We start from the raw sequence: 18,383 nt of genomic DNA on the forward strand, positions 1-18,383 counted from the left end.
ACAACATCCATGTTAATAGCATAAAATGGTAGAGTACATATGCCTACAAATATGACTATATTCAAACTACCGAAATACTCATATTTCTGGATCTGCAACATTGACGATGCAAAAATCATTGATTGAATATTCATTTGATCAAAGTTAATCTTTCAACAATCAAATAAACACCACATTAAGACGAGAAATAAAAAACGCACCACACAAAAACAGGAAATCAAAATAAATTAAGTTGTGTTAGACTAAGAAATCACAAAATCAAACGAAAGAAAACTGAAAATATGTGAAAATCCTTTATTTAACTAAAGAGAAAGAAAAAATAAATAAAAAATAAATAAAAATTTGATAGATCAAGAACAAAAGATGTGAAGGTTAAGATTTTAAATGGGAAAAGAGAATCCTGTCCCTAATTAACATGTCAGTATCTCACAGCCATAAAATTTAAACAATATGTGGTTTGATTTGTCACGCTTCATACTTAATTAAAAAAACTTGTACATATTTGTTTCTATGGGTTTAGCTCACTTGGTAAGGAATAATGTATAATATATACATGGGTTGAGGTTCGAACTCCAAATATCTCATTTATTCACCCTAAATATAAATTTCTCTAGTCGTTAGATTACTTGAAGAAAAAAAAAGAAAAAAAAAACCGTACATAAAGTTAATTGAGGCCCAAAATATAACACATACAAAGGTATGTGAGGTCATTAATTATTAAATTATTTTAATAATTAACATTGATAATCATCTTGGTTTACAAGAATCTTCTCATATTTTAATCCACAAACGATACAACATGTGCAATTGTGTGTATTCCCATTAGTGTCACATCTACAACGGCGAGGATCACTGCCTGGAAACTTTCTCCTGAATGCTTCATAGCAATCGATCTTACCAGTGAGACAGGTACCACTCAATCCATTCAGAGGTCGAGCACAATACTTGATGTTGGGGTACCCTACATCTAACACATTACAGGAAACAAAATTATGACAAAAACATATCACAAGTGATTTAAGTTTTTAAGCAATAATTAGAGTTCAAATATTCACAAGAAAGAATTGACATCATAACTATATATGTTGGCACCCAAAAACAATAATCTGTCATTTGTAGCACCACAATAAATATATGATTCAATCAAAAAAATGTTAACTTGTGTCCTTATGGCATATGTTAAGAATTTCACTAATAAAAATTATGTATAGAAAATTGTGTTAATTTATTGTTCAAAATATTTAATATTAATTTTTTTTCATTAAATTCTTACCATTATTGGAATGAAAATAATGCTTATTCTCCAAGGGCACAAGTTAACATGACCCTGTAATAAATAAATTTGAAGGGACTTGACCAAAATCCAAAGTTTTTTTCTCTTAATAATAATAATAATAATACCAGATTCCTTGGTGAGGCTGAAGAGAACAAAGAAAGACCACAACAGTAAAAGAATGCTTCCTAGTTTCATGATGATATTTTCTCAAACACGTTCAATCCTGAAATATTAGAACAATGTCAAATAAGAGGGATAGACTACACATAAATATATACATCACGAAAGTTTAGCCGATACTAATTATCATTTAAAATAGAAATTTTATAGAGTTGCTTTTTTGATTAGGTTTATTAATGTTTGGTTTCTTGAGTGGATTTATAATTTAAAATTTTGTCATCGATAGCTGAAAAAAATTATCACTAGTGTCGCATTTTAAATAATAATATCCCTATTCTAATTGTGAAATAATAAATTGCTATTAAACAAATTTTGTCTAAATGTATTCACAATAGTGTATCCTCTTTTTGTTTGATTATATAAATACTAATGACAAAATATATTATATTTAATTTGAAAACTTTAAATATAATATATTTTGTCCTTCTTTCAAAAAATATATATATTTTGTCCTTAGTATTTATAATATAATGTGAAAATGTATTTACAATAGTGTATCCCCTCTTTTTGTTTGATTATATAAATATTAATATAATGTGAAATTCCGTCAAAAAAAATTGTGATTCATTTTTCTCTCAACAGGAGGTTTGGTTGGCTGATATTTTTGGCTAGGGTTTGGTAGCCATATGCCCTTTGCCTTTTCTCTCAAGAAGAATATGAACAAGGGAAAAATGAATGTAAAAGAAACATTCGAGGCAGATTGGTCACGTATAAGCTTGTGCTATGAGAAACGCTTTAGTATGGGGGTGTAAACATGATCCACAGTGAGATCGTACAAAATTATAATTACAATCCTTAATGAGAAAGTGTCAAGCTACACTTTTATGACCTTCCCTAAAGGTTAACTAACAAAATAAACATAAACGAAGAAACACAAAATAAAGCGAACAAACTCAGCCACTATAGGTACGTACAATCCAGTGAACCCAACACGGGGCGCGAAATCAAATTGCAAAAAAAAAAATTGGTGTATGGGTGTTCCTCTTTGTATCAATGGAATGAGTGTTCCTCCATATCAAAACTGGTCAATGAAATTGTCCGCCAGCACGAAATCAACTACATGTACCCACCACTTACTATCACAAAAACCAACCACAAGTTTACGACCATGAATCAACCTTTGACGATAGGCCCAGATTGCAAAGTCATCACCCTTTCGAGACCTACACTCACTGCAAGAAAAGGGCTCATTTTCCAGGGATTTTGACAGGGGCATAAAACCCCTGGCAAATTTCCCATGTCCTTAGCCAAGGAAAACCCTTGGGAGATTGACATAGGTAAAATCCGGGCCCGCTTACCATAACACAGGGGTGTTCCCTAGCAAAAAGACATAATTCCATGTCTTTCATTTGCCCCCGAAATTGAAAAGGCCTGCAGCCACCAGCTTTTGCAGACACAAACCGAGGGTTGTTCCCACAAGTTGCCCCTCGCATATGTCCAACAGCAGGGAATCTCTGCAATTTCCCAGTTGACTTTACAAGATACTAAAAAAAACAGATAAAGTTGGCCTGCCAGGGGTTAACCTCTCTGAAATTGGCACCGGTCCCTGGCTTTTTGGTCTGCATTTGTGACCGTTCTGGCACCTAGACCTAGCTAGGATTTGACTCACTTCTGCGAGGGGTAGCCCCTTGGTTTACCCCTTTTTTTTTTTTTACACTATATAATTCCAAACCGTGTCCATTGCATTGTTTCAGACTTAGAAAAAATTCTACTACTCTTCAATTTTCTTCATACACTTCTACACTCTACTCTTCTTCGACATCAATAAACTTTTCTAATTTGGTAAAACTCTATTCACTTATTTTATTTTTGTGTTTTTATTTTTTACTACGTACTAACATATATATTTTTTATCGTATCAGTGTCCAAGTTTTTGCCTCCTCCTGATGTTCCTTGCTAAAGCTTGCTTCTGGATTTGTTCTTCTCATAATAAAGCTTCAAGAAGTAAGTAATTTTTCTACTTCTAAATACTATTGATATAGATGAAATTTTCGAATTTACTAGTAGTTTGAAATATATGATGTTTTTTTAGATATATTTGATGATATAATTTTTGCATGATATGTTATTATTTTGATCACATATATTTCGAGTTTTTGTTAAAAAATCAAAACAAAACGAGGCGTCTTAGAAATGATATGAAACTTTTCATGTCCTTTCTATGTATTTTTATATATGTCTTTGTAGACAATCAACTCAAAATTAGATTTCTAGATAGGGATTTCAGTTGTTTTATTTTGAGTTTTTGTCGCTTTAAATAATCATAATTAGTTTTTACCTTATCGAAAATTTTTAAGTTTCTGCAGAAAACCTTATCGAAAATTTTTAAGTTTCTGCAAAATCATGACAAATTTCAAACCTCTAAGTCACTTTTTTTGACTTCGTGTATTTACAGGGTAAAAATAAGAAAAATCTCAAAAAAAAAAAATTAACAAAGCTAAGTAAATATATTAAAAACCAGCAAAAGGTAATCTAAAATATTCAGATGTTACAATAACACAAACAAGCTGCTACACAGTAGCCGAAAATAAATAATTATGTTACAGCCTCAAAGCATAACAATGGATTCAATCTCCAAGTTGTGTATTCAAAATTGAAAAGGACATAGTATGATTTTAACCACCAATAAACTTGAAGTTCAACATTTTCCAATACAGAGAAAAGTTGTTCATTCTTATTATAGAAATGTCTCCTATTGCGATCCTTTCAAATAATAAATAGAAGGCTAAACTGCACTGTTCGCCCCCTAAGTTTTAAAATTTTGCGATTTTGGCCCCTTATTAAAAAAATGGCAAAAGGGACCCCATATTTAGGGAAATATGCTCTTTTGACCCCTTATCTTCTCAAAAAGTTGCGATTATGGCCCCTGTTTTGAGACATGTGGCGTCTTCTCATCAATTTTGGGACGAAAGGGGCTAAAATTGTCATATTTTTTAATAAGGGACCACAATCGCAACATTTTAAAACTTAGGGAGAAAAAAGTTCAGTTTAGCCTAAAAAGAACAGAAATTCAAATTATGTTAAAAGTCAAACGAGGCTTATTGGAAAAGCCTCCAAGACCTCCAAACTGAATAAAATACTCAATTAATGAACCATAAAGAGCCGTTGAAAAGCCTAGCCAACCCCGTATCAAAAGGTAAAGTTGAATGTAAAAATCACAAGTAAAATACAAATGGTATTGATCCTCCACCCAGCCACAAGTACCCGTGCATAAAAGAATCATTGTAATCCAAAAAGTATCTCCTAAACAAATTCATTTTAGTTACTAATTTATTCAGAAACAAAAGCCAAATAAAAATATTCACCTTAAGAGGAATTTGCTTAAGGCACAAAACATGATTAAAATGGTCATCAACTCAAACTTCAGAATTTGTCAAATGATTATAAGCACTTTTGACTGTATACCGATGGGAAGAATGAAGCTTTTAAATCCATCTGTCAGTCACACCAATCTACAAAACAACAAGTGACAGTTGCTCCGTACACTCCCTCATCAACCATTCCTTCCATGCAAACGATCTCCTACGCCACTCCCACGCCTCACCATCAAATTCCCAACCCAAAGAAAACATATCCACAATTGTAGCTAATTTATTAACAGCAAGATCAAACTACCTAACATATCTAACATCAAAAGATACACCATCTAAACACGGATCCTTCTAAAACAACGTAGATGTCCCATCCCCATATATCTAATAATATTATCTGAAAGCCACTTGCCATCTAACAAACCAACCTCCGTTCGAATGTGATGGAAGTGTTGCCGCCACACTGAACCCCCCTCCTCTACCAACACATAAATGCCCCCTCCTCTCCATATTTTGCACAAAGCACATTATACCACATACTTCCCCTTTCCTCAAACACTCTCCACACTCATTTACTAAGTAAAGATAAACTAAACTCATACAGCCTCTTAAACCGCAAACCTCCATTCTCTCTTTTTAGACACAGAGTGTCTCATTTTATCCAAGGCAATTTCCTAAAATCCTCACCAACACCACCACCGCACCCCAAAAAAAAAACAAAAAATTGAGTCAAGGGAAGAAAGGATACTTGAGGGAGCTTTAAAGAAAGAAAGAAAATAATATGGAATGAAGGATAGTACAGATTTAACGAGAATCAGTCGACCACCCAAAGAAAGATTTTTACTCTTCCAACCAGATAGTCTACTTCTAATATGATCAATCTTAAACAAACGTTGTTTGAGATTCAGACACCACCTTACCAATCACTTTTCCAAGCCTGTTAGCTAGCACCTTAGACAAAATTTTATACAAGCTACTAACAGTGAGATAGGCCAAAAATTTGCCAGTCTATGCGGATTCTCCTTTTTTGGAATTAAAGCAATGAAAGTACTATTCAAACCTTTTGTCAACCTTTCATGACCGTGAAACTTCGCAAAAAAAAATCAGCAAGTCCACCTTCAACATATCCCAAAAATCTTTTTAAAAAAATCCAAGTTTTATATCATCAGGTCATGGACTCTTAAATCTATCACATTCATAAACTGCCTCCTTTATTTCCTCCATCAAAAAAGGTTTAATAAGATCAGCCCCTTCAACATCATCAATGGACTTAAACATCAACTCCCCTAAACCTAGTCTATATGTATCCACCTTTTTGAAATGGTTGCTGAAATGATAAAAATAAAAAATAAAATAAAAAACAACAACACTTCTCACACCTCGAACCCCCTCTACCTGCGTCCTATTTATTAACATAGAAATAATAGCATTTTTTAGCGTCTCCTAGTGGACATAACCCCGTGAAAAATTTTGAGTTAGCATCCCCCTCCTTCAACCAGGTAATTCAAGATTTTTGCCACTACATACTTGCAAATAATTTAGAGAAAGCCATAATATCAGCTGACAACAAATGAAGCTCTTTAACCTCTTCATCTTTCAACCCATCACCCTCCCCTTTAATATCCAAAACAGACAAAACCTCTTTAGCATCAAACATCTTACTGTCTAAATTATGAATATGATCTCTATGCCAGTTTTAAGATTCCTTTTAAGCATTTTGAATTTCTCTTTCAGAACAAAACCACTCCACCCAAAACATGAAAAGACTACCATTGTTCTTTAACAAACTCCTCGTAACCTAGTTAACAAAATCGAACAATGATCAGAGAGGCCTCGAGGGAGGGCAGCTTGTATGCAACTAGGCGCCAAGCAAAATCCAAGCCTTAAAAACCAAGAATATATCCAACCTACTCATCAAAACTCCATCTCCCCGATACCAGGTGTAATTCGGGCCACATGAAGGCAAATTATCATCAATAAACTGATTGAAACGAGAAAAATCTTCTCTACTATCACCCACCACACGACTGAGTCGCTCCTCCAGAGACCGAATAACATTAAAGTAATCCAACACACACCAAGCAGCCTCATTATCATTCCTAATCAAGCCTCCCAACCTCTCCCATAAAACATGTCTCCCCCCACTATCATACGGGGCATAAACACTGGCTAAAGATAAGTCTAAATTAGAATTAATGAACCTCCTTTTAATCACCAAACAATTATCAATAGTCATAGACAGTCAAACATCCACCTCTAAAGGATCTCACATAGTTAAAATACCTCCAGACGCACCTTCTGAAGGTTTAAAAGAAAAACCAACGGTAAATGATCCCCGCAAAGATCTACACAAAAAAATATCCACCACCTCCAACTTCGTCTCTTGAATGCACTGCACAAACTTTCTCTCCCTCCCCTCTTCCCCCCCCCCCCCCCCCCCCCCCCCCCCCCCCCCCTTCTTCTTACTTCTACCACCTCTTCCTCCAGACAAAACTTGAAAGCTATTCTCACAATACACCTTTAACATTTCTAACATCGTCCTCTGAAATTACAGAACTAGAATATGTGTTTTCATTTTTACATGGTCATTTTTCAAATTTCGTTTATAATACAGGATCATTTTAAACAATTACCCCTAAAATTTATAAGAAATCTGTCAAAAAAAAATATTGTAATATGATTTTTATCATTATTTTAAGCTTTTTAACATTTATAAGAAATTTATCAAAAAAAATATTTTAATAATAAATGGTTGTTTAATATTTTATACATAATATTTTTTCCGTTGAGTGTATTTTAGAATAGTACACTTAAATTAAGGAAGTGGATTTTTGAAATTTTTTCTATATGTCCTCATTTTGATCCACCAATAAATTCCTACTTTTGTACATGGACTTTCTCACTTGCCAAGAATTTTGATGTCTCATATGAGAAATACTTAATGATACGAGATGAAATTCAACGATAGACATGGCAATCATCTTTACCGTTTCCCAAACTATCCCATTCACCACATGGCTTTTATTCCGCAAAAACCGACTTTGATAATTTTCAAAATCACACCAATAAATTTTCATCATTCGACCATTGTAAATATTACATAGCAGCGATGGTCTCATATTTTCTCTAATAACAAACAATTGCAATACACTCTCCCTCTATTCAATAAATTCTTATTTATTTGTACACACTTTAGCTTTCCAATAAAATTGATGGACCCTCCCTTTTCCTTTTTTTTTTTTTTTACATTCATAGTTTTTTGTTTTTTTCATCATTATTGTTCATCTATTTTTCACTTGAAATTTTAACAATGCTACTGATCTTATCTATTGAATTTTAACTCTTCATGAAATCATCATTACAAGTAACAAAATTTTATTTAATGGAGTCCAAATTTAGACATAATAAAAAAACACTAACTTAAAATTTGTTTAATTTTTTTTTTTTTGAATTTTTCTAATACATAACAATAATTAATTTTATACCCTTACACTATCTTTTTTTTTTTTGACACATACCCTTACACTATCAAAACACTTAAATATGAACATAAAATCAAGCATCAAATGACACTTCAAATGAAATGAATGAGTATTATATTTCAAATACATGCAAGTAACTCACCCAAAAAAGTAAGAGTAAATAAAACTTCCCTCCTGTAAGAGATGCTTAAATTATAATACCCTTTCCTCTTACGTCAAAATATACATACCCTCCCTCCCTGTGAGTTGGTAAAAACAATACATAATATATACTAGATACAGGGTTCGAATCTCGAACACCACACAAAAAAAAATATACACACCCTCCCTCTCTTAAGCAAAAAATATAAGAAAAATACATTCCTTTGGAAGATATACTGGAATAATAATTTTACAAAATAAGATATTTTTTAAGAAAAAAGTAGTACTCCCTTGGGACCAATTCATTTCTTTTTATCTATCATTTGAGTACAGATTTAACATTTTTACTTAACTGTCGTTTTGATAGCTTAAAGTATCATTTGTCGATTATACCATTTCTCAATTATTTTTACTTGCTTTTTTTCAATAAAACTGATTTATTTTATATATTTGAAAAACTCTAAGTTATTTTTCTTTAAATAAAGTTTTTTTTTTCTTGTTTACAAATTTAAACAAATTTTGATACTTATAATAATTATTTCACGAAGAGTTTATTTCTATAAATATGATGAACAACATTGTTAAAAGTTTCAAGTGCAAAATGAAAAGACAATTCTAATAGGAAAAAAATAAAAGAATATGTTAAAAAAAATATGAATTTGTTGAAAAAATGGAGAGTAACTAACAATTGTTTGCTATAAAAAGAGAGCATATAAAAAGAAAGTTTAGAAAAAATAGAAATTTATTGATGGATTATAATAGAGCAATGATATTTAAACAACCATTTGGTACAATCTTTTTGACAATCTTCTTTTTATCTCTTTTCATTGGTTAAAAACAATGGAGAGAGAAAAAGGAGGAGAGGGTAAGAATATAATGTGAGTATGAGAGAAAAAAATTATCTAAAAATTATCACAAAATGATTTTACAAATATCATTTCTCATTATAATAACGGTAGAATAGAAGGGGGATAAACTCCAAAAATAACATTGTTCTTCATATAAAAAGAAAACAAATAATCATTGTTCAGGAAGACCCAACAAACAACACACTCTATTTGCCAAGAACAAAGAAAAACAAACAACACACTCTATCATACTCCTTTTAAAGCATCTTTACTATTGAGTAAAATTCACTCTATCATACTCTTTAATGCATCTTTATTGTTGAGTAAAATTCGAATAAACTTATCACTTCAAAATTAATAACCGTTAGATTTAATCAACCTGATCTCCCATGTGATCAATATATTTCAAAATGATCGTTGAAATTACAAAATATTAATCAAAGTGCATCTCTTTCACTATATTTGCTATTGTTATGGAATACATTTAATTAATCACTTAGTTTAAAATTCATACTTAATATTACCATTTTCAGTCACTTCAGATGTAATTACTATTTAATCAATTCATATGAATTTATCAAGTCAAAAATAGGTCTATGAAAAACAAACCCGCATGTCTTAATGAAAATAAATGTGTGTTTGTTTCAAGTTATATTTGTTGATTTTTGGAAATAAAATGATATGAATATATATACCTATGTTTGTTATAAGTTTACTAAATTTATTTTCGAGTATAAAATATTTCTGGAAATAGAAAAGTTTTCCCAATAAAAAGGGTGGAAATAAAGTTTCCATGGAGATGGGAATAAAATCATAAATAGTTACCTATTATAATCTGTATTTTTTTGGTTCCTAAGAATATTATGAAAAATAAAAATTCATATGTGTTTGTTTCAAGTTATATTTGTTGATTTTTGGAAATAAATGATATGAATATATATGCCTATGTTTGTTACAAGTTTACTAAATTTATTTTCGAGTATAAAATGTTTCTGGGAATAGAAAAGTTTTCCCAATGAAAAATATGGGAATAAAGTTCCCATGGAGATGGGAATAAAGTCATAAATAGTTACCTATTATAATCTATATTTTTTTGGTTCTTAGAAATATTATAAAGTTAACAAAACATATTTTTTCCAAATACCTTGGAATAAAATTCTCATATTTCTATTCCAAGGAATGTTTATTCCTAAGAATAAATTTAGTAAACTTGAAAGAAACACACCCAAAATTAGAAACATATCTTCTTTTTTTGTACGAAGAAAATATCTTCTTTAATAACTATGTTTAAGTGTTATTACTGTTTTGACAATTAACTTATGTTCAATTCATTTGAGACGATATCCTAAGTTTAACATTAATTGTTTTTTATTTTCAAATCAAAACTTGGTTACATTAAGGGAACATTGACTATAGCTCGATCCTCCTTTGGTTGCATCCATTAAATAACCAACCAGGTAACTAGCTTCACGATAGAAAAGATGTGTGTAGCCCTTTTAGTGTTTTTATAGCCACTGAACACTCCAAAGATGTGTCTTAAAGAACAAAACTCACAAGTTAAAAGGCTGTGTCTTAAAGATGTGTCTTCAAGTAGAAGGGTAAAACAGAGTTAGAATAAGACAGAATGGAAATGTTTCCTCAAACATGTAGAGTGGTTTGGGTAGGAAGCAAACAGCAATAGAAACACACTTATCCAGTGTTTCTTAACACATTATTATTGAAGGTGTTATCACTCAACACTAGAATCTCTTGCTTCTGAAACACCACGGTACAGTTGCCTTAATTTATTGGAATGACAAGTTTCCATCGACAGACATTGCAACTGCATGACAGATGCCACAGCTAGGAGAACCTGACAGAGAATATGGGACCATTAATGTTTCTAAATTTGAACAGGCAACACAACAAAGACAACATCAGGGTAACCTTTGCGTAGTTCTTTTTCAGTAATGCGCAGGAATCTCTCCATTATTATCCTTTAGGAACATTAGATACTGTTTTTTCAAACTTCTTACTGTTTTGGCCATAATGGGATTCTCAGCAAAAATAACATGATGAATGATATTGCCGTTTTTACAAATTCTCAAAATTTTCCAATTGGGTTTGTTTTAAAGACAAATCCTGGCATAAATTGAAGGCTGAAGCAACCAATGGGATAAAAGACCTTGACTACAATTTGTGGTTAGACTTTAGACACACTTTCTATCATTTTCTATCCTCTCCCTCCCTAACCAACTTTATTTGTTTTTGGGGGAGGGAATGGTGAATGGTAATTAATTTCATCCCCCTAAAATGCTTTATGCAGTCACATTTTGTTATACAAATTCAATTATAAGAAACTCAATTTGCTGGGCCAACTATCCACCTCCAAAAAAATCCTGACTTTGTCTAGCGCCCTCACCTCCTTAGACTCAAGGACTAATCAAGGAAAAAATTTCCTAAATTAGTTTAGTCAATATATCTTCAGTCTGAATTCTTCCATATTTTAACACTCTAAATGCAGAGGCCTCTAATTTTACTGTCGGCAGATGTATATTTCCCTCTTGTCACCATCTCTGGTTCACATAAGTCATCCCCACAATAACACTCACCTAGTCCCTAAAGCAGTCAACTCATTTTCTCAGCCCACCGTAGCCACCAAAGCCAGTAGGAAAATCCCAACAATCAAAGGGCATTTATACATTCCTCCGTAAACTCCTCAGCATCGGGCCAGCCAAATAAATACCCACTCACCAATAACCACCTCCAATGGACAGGCGGTCACAATTTAAAACTGTTTTCCCTGACCAGTTCGGACCTAATGAATTCACACACCCGAAATCAATGTGATTGATTTACGTTTCACGTATTTTAATTTACCAGAGGATTATTAGGTGGTTATTTGTCTAGTTTAATGGCAAAATCTTGCTCATTAGCCCGTCTATAAAGCAATGCTGATGCTTCCACCCTGTTTTTTTAGGAAGGAGGAAAGAAGCAGCACAAATTAAATTCAAATTAAAAAGACGGAAAAGGATATAATACAAATATAATAACTTATAAGGTACTCACCAGCCAGGATGGACAACAAATTTTCCATTGGCAATAGCCCAATTCACCTGTGCAAAACAAAGTAGCACTCGTCAGAAATAGATTTATTACACAGCACACCATGTCTGTCCCATCTATCACAGTAATGAAGATTTTACTATATGCTTGGCCCCAATGAAGAAATTGGGGAGAAAAACATAGGACAGGAAAGGAAGGGATTTTTCTAATTGATGAGTTAATTCATTTTTTATTTGTTGATTTCAACAAATGTTACTAAATATTCAGTAATTAAGTTACCATATTAGCAAATGGTAAATAGGGCAAGCGTAGCTGCATGGATCGCCTTGATATCCACGTTTTGGTTAGATGAAAATCAAATAAAACAATTTATTTAAATACGCTGAATTTCTTCAAGCATTGGGGTGTTGTTCTTTTTATGCCATCAAGTGCTAATCTTATATGATTATTTACAGTTACTGTAGTTTTGTGTCTGTTTTTCTAATACAACCATCAAACAGAACAAAATATGTGCACCCGGGGAGGCACTAACATAACAAGGTGAAAGTTTCGAAATTACAGTATACCTTATCAGTCCCAGGGGAATGAGCAACTACATGAGTAACCTGATCATCAATTTGGTTTGTGCAAGAAGCACCAAATTGTTCAGCTGTCTGCCACAATGGGTGAAGGTGGGGATTGGCATCACCAACAGGAAACATCCTACTAAATACTATACGACAACCATCCAAGATTTTCCTCTGTTCTGAAGCTAGGATATTTCTGACATCCACTTCTTCCAAGGATTGAGACGCAAAAAAGTTTTGGTGTATTCTCTCAATCACCTACTCGGGGAAGAGAAGGAATTATCAACTGTAAAAAATAATAAATCCCATATCAAAGAAAAATTGAATATAACTTACCCCCAAAGAGGATGCCAGAGTTCCAGATTCAGGTCTCTCGTCGTGGTCAATCTCAAGAAGAGAGGGGCCAGGAAGCCCAAATTGACGCCTGCTACATGGGAAGTATGTGTACCTGCAATATCTTAAAACTTAATACAGAGAGAATGCATCAACTCAAAAATAATAACAGTAAAGACTAAAGAATTGCTTGTAAGAGAATTGCATGCTACGAACTGACCTTTCAACCACTATAAGGTTCAGTTTGTTATGAGGCCAGACTCTCACAGAATCGTCTATAATTACAACAGACGATTCCATACCCAAAACGCCTTCCAAATCTTTGCTTTTAGTATCAGCTGTTTCAGCATCATCACCTCTAGAAATAACTCTACCGGCAAACAGTACTCCCTTTGGATCAAGCACCTTTGCCATTTCAGTTGCATATAGTTTGTTTCCCATAGTGTAAAGATGCATCTCAAAGAGTTTACCAGCCTGTAAAGCATCAGGGAAAGATGTGAATGCTTTGATACAAAATTAAGCCTGGAACAATATCATACCTAACATAAAATATAAAATTTATATTACCTTCTCCAGGAAGTTCCAGACTCCTGGTCTGAGTTTAGTCCACATTCCCATATGAGGAAAACGAAAAAGATGTCTCTGAGGCTTTTCACGGTCTTCTTGTTCTTTCTTTCTCAACATCTCATCATGCACAGGATCAACTTCGACAAACTGAAAGACAGAAGGTTAATAAGCCATCGTCCAAACTTTAATCCATGGGACAGGAGAGAACCCATTCTATGCAGATTACCTTGGCAGAATTAAGAAGTGTATGGTCAAGGTCCAATACAAGGCACAGCTTCCTAGCAGCAAACATTTTTTTCTGTTCTTCAAGCCTCCTAGATCTCTCTCTTTGTATAGCAGCTTTCTGCTTCACATCATAAGCTTCAAAGAGGTGCTCAACATCTGCCCATGTATTCTGGGGTCGAGAGGAACCTGGTGCACATGTTTCAGGAGCTGATCCTACACCATCTTTCAGGTTCTGAGAGTTAGGTACACCAGATTTCTGCTCAGATCTATCTGACATAAAGGGAACAGATGCAGAAGAAACATTTTGAGTAGCAGGAGGGTTTGATGATGTTTCTTGGGGAACGGACATAATATCAGCAATGTTTTTCAGATTCTTGGTAAACTGTCGAGTAATATCAGGTTGTGCAATTGACTGAATAGGTGCCAATTTTGTCTCAACCCTGACATCAAACTTCTGGAGAGTGCTACTTCCATGGAGAAAACGACGTGGATCCCGGGGTTTCATGCGAATCTTTCCAGAATCCTCTGGTAGGGTTTGTGTCTGAGTATCAAAAACATGCAAAAAGTTAAACAACAGTTAGCCTTTAGGGGCCTCCATGATAAATCATAACGACGGATCAAAATGTTAAAACTTTTCATGTTAATCCTCAGATTTAAGTCAAAGAAAATAATGAATCATTGGGAAGATAACACCAAAGCCACTGGAGAATATCAAGAATTAACTTATGATTTGTTTAGTTAAGAGAAATAATCTCATAAAAGGAATTTACCATGGAAGTTGCTGGTGATGAAGCTGGAAGTATTCCAACAGAACTTTGCGTAAGACCGGCAGTCATTGCTGGACCAGTGTTAACAGTTGCATCCGTTCCCCTCGCTGAATCAACTGGTTTCTTTTGGGCTTCTGCTTCATTGTGTTGGTGCTCTAAAATCATATGTATTAACATGGCTGGATTTACAGCAACATTATTCAATAAATAAGTGGGTAAGGAAGCTGTGGCGCTGCTACTAGTAACGGATGCCAGCTCATTTCCATTATTTGACACGGTCAAATTACTAGAACTAGTACTGATAGTCCTTTTGAGTTCAGTTTCCCCTTTTTGCATTAAATGGTTCCTTTCTGCCAACTGAGATCCAGCCACCGTATTTTCTTCAAACCAACCACCTTTTCCAGCCATAGCTCTTTCCTCCCTGGTATTGTGCTCGGAATTTTCCAAAGACCTTCTAAGTCTTTTGGGAGCAGTAGCATCCAATGAAGGCTCCTCAACAGTCTTTTGCTTTCTTGAGATTACTCTTCCACCATATTCCACTCTAGGCATGCTATGTGTCCCTAAAGATTGATTAAGATCTAACGTACTTGCATCAGGATTAATGAAACGAAGCCTAGGATCTCTACTCTTCGCTGAACTTTTTGCTGGGTAAGACCCAGAACCTGTGGCATCAATTCTTGAATCAACTAATCCATGCATGTTAGGCCTATCGAGTGAAGTAGAAGAAACAGGAATCTGATCCAAGGGAGGTGGCTTAAAGCTTGTTAGCGAAGAAGCTATAGAAGCACTAGAAACCTCATCATTAGTGTCTACAGCTTCTCCCTCACAGTCACCCGAAGGAGTTGGACTTGGAAACTTATCATCTGTAAAATATGAACTTCGACTGAACTTTTGTTGATATGTGGAAACAGCTTTCAAAGCATCAGTTTCATAGATGTGCAACTTAGAATCTTTCCCATCCAGTTCCATCTTCTCAGCCTCTGTACAAACAGCAGGAGGCAACCCAAATCTATCTATCCCATCTCCAAGGTCCGAAAACAATTTATTCACAGGGAAACACGATGGAGCTTCTCGTGTGGGTGACGGTAAACTGTCTAAATCATGGTCCTTATGTAGGTCAAACAGAGGGAGCATAAGCCCTCTTCCTACAACATTGCTTTGTCCATATTGCAAGGCTTCAGATGCATATGTTGAGTTATCATGGACAAGCTGACTAGAAGAAATATACTCATCAGCTTTTAAACCAGGAATTTGCTCAGTCGTATTAAGGGCCTCCACTTTTTCTTCCTTGCCAACAACCTCATTATTGCCCAAAGCAAATACAGAATCAATTACAGTAATCATGACCTGAATCTGTACAAAAAAGCATACAACTTTTAGATTCTGCCTAAATTTTCACTTTATAAACTGGGCATTAAATGAAGGAATGGGGCATGACACCTAAACAAGTTAGCATTAAAAATCACCTTTTTCATATGCTCCATAGTAAATAAATGTTGGTTCTTCAGAAAAGAAAGCAATCTAACATGAAAATATAACCAAAATAATAGTTTAGAGATATATGGCTTTGCAACTAGAAAGAATTACAAACTAAAAAACTAAGAACTAATGTTTTTAAAACCTGGATATATTATCCTTATTCTCTTCCTTTTGCAAATTGTCCATACAGCAGAACACCTACAATGACACACAGAATAAATTTGTAGTAAAATCATCAGCAGAAACCAAAATGATACATCAAAAAGTGCAGCAAATGATGATCTCTTAGGGGTCTTACAGAATAAACTACTTCAACAGCGTTAAACAACAACCGAACAAGATCATCTTTTTCGGCACTATCAAATCCAGAAAACACTTTGCTCTGCAAGGTACCTTGAATCCTTCTACAAGTTTCAGCAAACGATCTACAAGAACAAAAATCACCCAATAAAAACACAAGTCAATTCAAAGTTGCAAATTTGCAACGCAATTCAACAAAAAACCCATAAACAATTCTCACTTACTCCGCCACACTCGCAACAGTAACACCCTCAAGAACACCTCTAACACCAAGCACCTCAGAATTTGAAAAATTCTCAGAACCAACAATAACACAATCATCATCAGCATCACCATCAATCTCACCCTCCTCCAACTCCCCTTCCTCTTTTTCATCATCATCATCCACTACAACAATCTCCTTCGACGACTTATTCAACTCACCATCTTTGTTCCCACTATTGTTACTATTAGCATTAGCATTTTTATCAAGTTCCATAACAAAAATATCATTCAAAGGCTTGTTCTGAACAGCTTGTGCCCAAGCAAGATTATACAATCCCGACGCATAACCTCGACATATAGTCGGATACTTCGAATACAAATCCTGAACAGCCCAAACCCTAGAATCACCACCACCACCACCTCCACCACCAGTTTTAACCTTATTATCACTTTTATCCGTCTTTACATCACTGTTATTCACCTTAACATCATCACCCTTTTTGAAATCTTCTTCAGTAATCTCTTCCAATGAAGCAGAATCAGAAATCTCACCTTCTTCAACATCCTCAACTTCTTTCCCCATTTCAATCAAATTCTTCGAAATTTCAAAATCCAATAACGATCCAAAAACCATGAATAATTAATCACACAACGAAAAAAACAAATCACACAACAACAATACAAACAAAAAAACCGTTAATCGGTTACGTATTCAAAATTGAAGAAAAAAATTAGGTTAATAATTAATAAATTAGGGTTACAAATTTTCAATTTCCGATTTGGATTCTTCTAGATCTATTAATGTTAGAACAAAATCCGTTATTCGCGGTGGCGGATCGAGTTTCCGGTGATCGGAATTTTCAGATCCGATGAAAAAAATTGCGAACGTTGAAGAATGAAAAATGAAGAGAGAAAAAATTGAATACGATAAGAGTTAATGAGTAATTTATATTAATCTGAGTGTGACGAAAGAAGAAAGAGAGTTTATAGGGACATGTGAATGTGATTAAGAAGGTGAATCTAAGAATTGAATCTGGACCGTACACGTCAGTGATCTAGGGAGTAAATACCGTGCGGCTAGTGTAGGAGAATGACAGTTAGCAGTACAATGTGAAGGTGAATCTAACGAGTTTAATGGAGGTCACATAGCTAAAATAGTTTTTTCTTTTTTGGTATAAATTGCTAAAATAGTTTTACTGCATCATTTAATTTAAACTCATCATGTAAGAATATATTGTTACCATTTTTCGAAAGTATCATTGAGTTTGTAATATTCAATTGAAATCCACAATCTAATATATTGTTATCGTTTTTTAAAAGACCTCTAATTCATATCATTTGATTGAAACTCATCATTGTATCATGTAAGAATATATTGTAATGTTCTATTTTCTCAAAATTAAGTATTTGTCTTTGTCTCAAATTGATGCAAAAAAAAAAAGTATAATAATTTTTTTTACTAAGTAAGGTAATTTTTTTAAGGATAAATATTAATGTGTTAATTATTATATTAGTTTTTCTACTTGTCAAAATTCGAGCCATGTACATTTAATTAGTATATTAGTTTTTTACTAAGTAAGGTAACTTTTTTAAGGACAAATATTAATGTATTAATTATTATATTAGTTTTTTATTAATTAAGGTAATTTTTTTAAGGAC

General features: G+C 33.6%; 1 protein-coding gene and 1 long non-coding RNA gene across 2 annotated transcripts; both read right to left on the reverse strand.

Annotated features, from left to right (window-relative positions):
* Positions 1-681: 681 nt before the first annotated feature.
* Positions 682-1,672, reverse strand: LOC120577160 (uncharacterized). The gene is made up of 2 exons (XR_005643217.1): positions 1,402-1,672; positions 682-967 (listed from the first exon to the last, which is right to left on the reverse strand). It is a non-coding gene; the product is annotated as an uncharacterized lncRNA (long non-coding RNA).
* Positions 1,673-11,235: 9,563 nt separating this feature from the next.
* On the reverse strand, positions 11,236-17,682 carry LOC11443825 (RNA polymerase II C-terminal domain phosphatase-like 3). Its single transcript, XM_003621596.4, has 12 exons — positions 16,745-17,682; positions 16,519-16,645; positions 16,363-16,418; positions 16,208-16,262; positions 14,745-16,094; positions 13,976-14,515; positions 13,750-13,896; positions 13,403-13,656; positions 13,186-13,297; positions 12,850-13,107; positions 12,287-12,333; positions 11,236-12,185 (listed from the first exon to the last, which is right to left on the reverse strand). The coding sequence occupies exons 1-12, from the start codon at positions 17,356-17,358 to the stop codon at positions 12,116-12,118; spliced, it is 3,630 nt and encodes a 1,209-aa protein (XP_003621644.2). The 5' UTR covers positions 17,359-17,682; the 3' UTR covers positions 11,236-12,115.
* Positions 17,683-18,383: the final 701 nt, after the last annotated feature.

This window comes from Medicago truncatula, chromosome 7 (genome assembly GCF_003473485.1).
Source record: "Medicago truncatula cultivar Jemalong A17 chromosome 7, MtrunA17r5.0-ANR, whole genome shotgun sequence".
In the NCBI taxonomy this organism is placed as follows: Eukaryota; Viridiplantae; Streptophyta; class Magnoliopsida; order Fabales; family Fabaceae; genus Medicago; species Medicago truncatula.

What these genes read in the sequence shown, in the direction of transcription:
- LOC11443825 (XM_003621596.4), bottom strand. Translation starts at nt 17,358, where the DNA reads ATGGTTTTTGGATCGTTATTGGATTTTGAAATTTCGAAGAATTTGATT. An exon ending in AATAAGGATAATATATCCAG is followed by an intron (nt 16,263 to 16,362) that starts GTTTTAAAAACA and finishes TTTTCATGTTAG; the next exon opens with ATTGCTTTCTTTTCTGAAGA. An exon ending in CTCTGGCATCCTCTTTGGGG is followed by an intron (nt 13,108 to 13,185) that starts GTAAGTTATATT and finishes TTCCCCGAGTAG; the next exon opens with GTGATTGAGAGAATACACCA.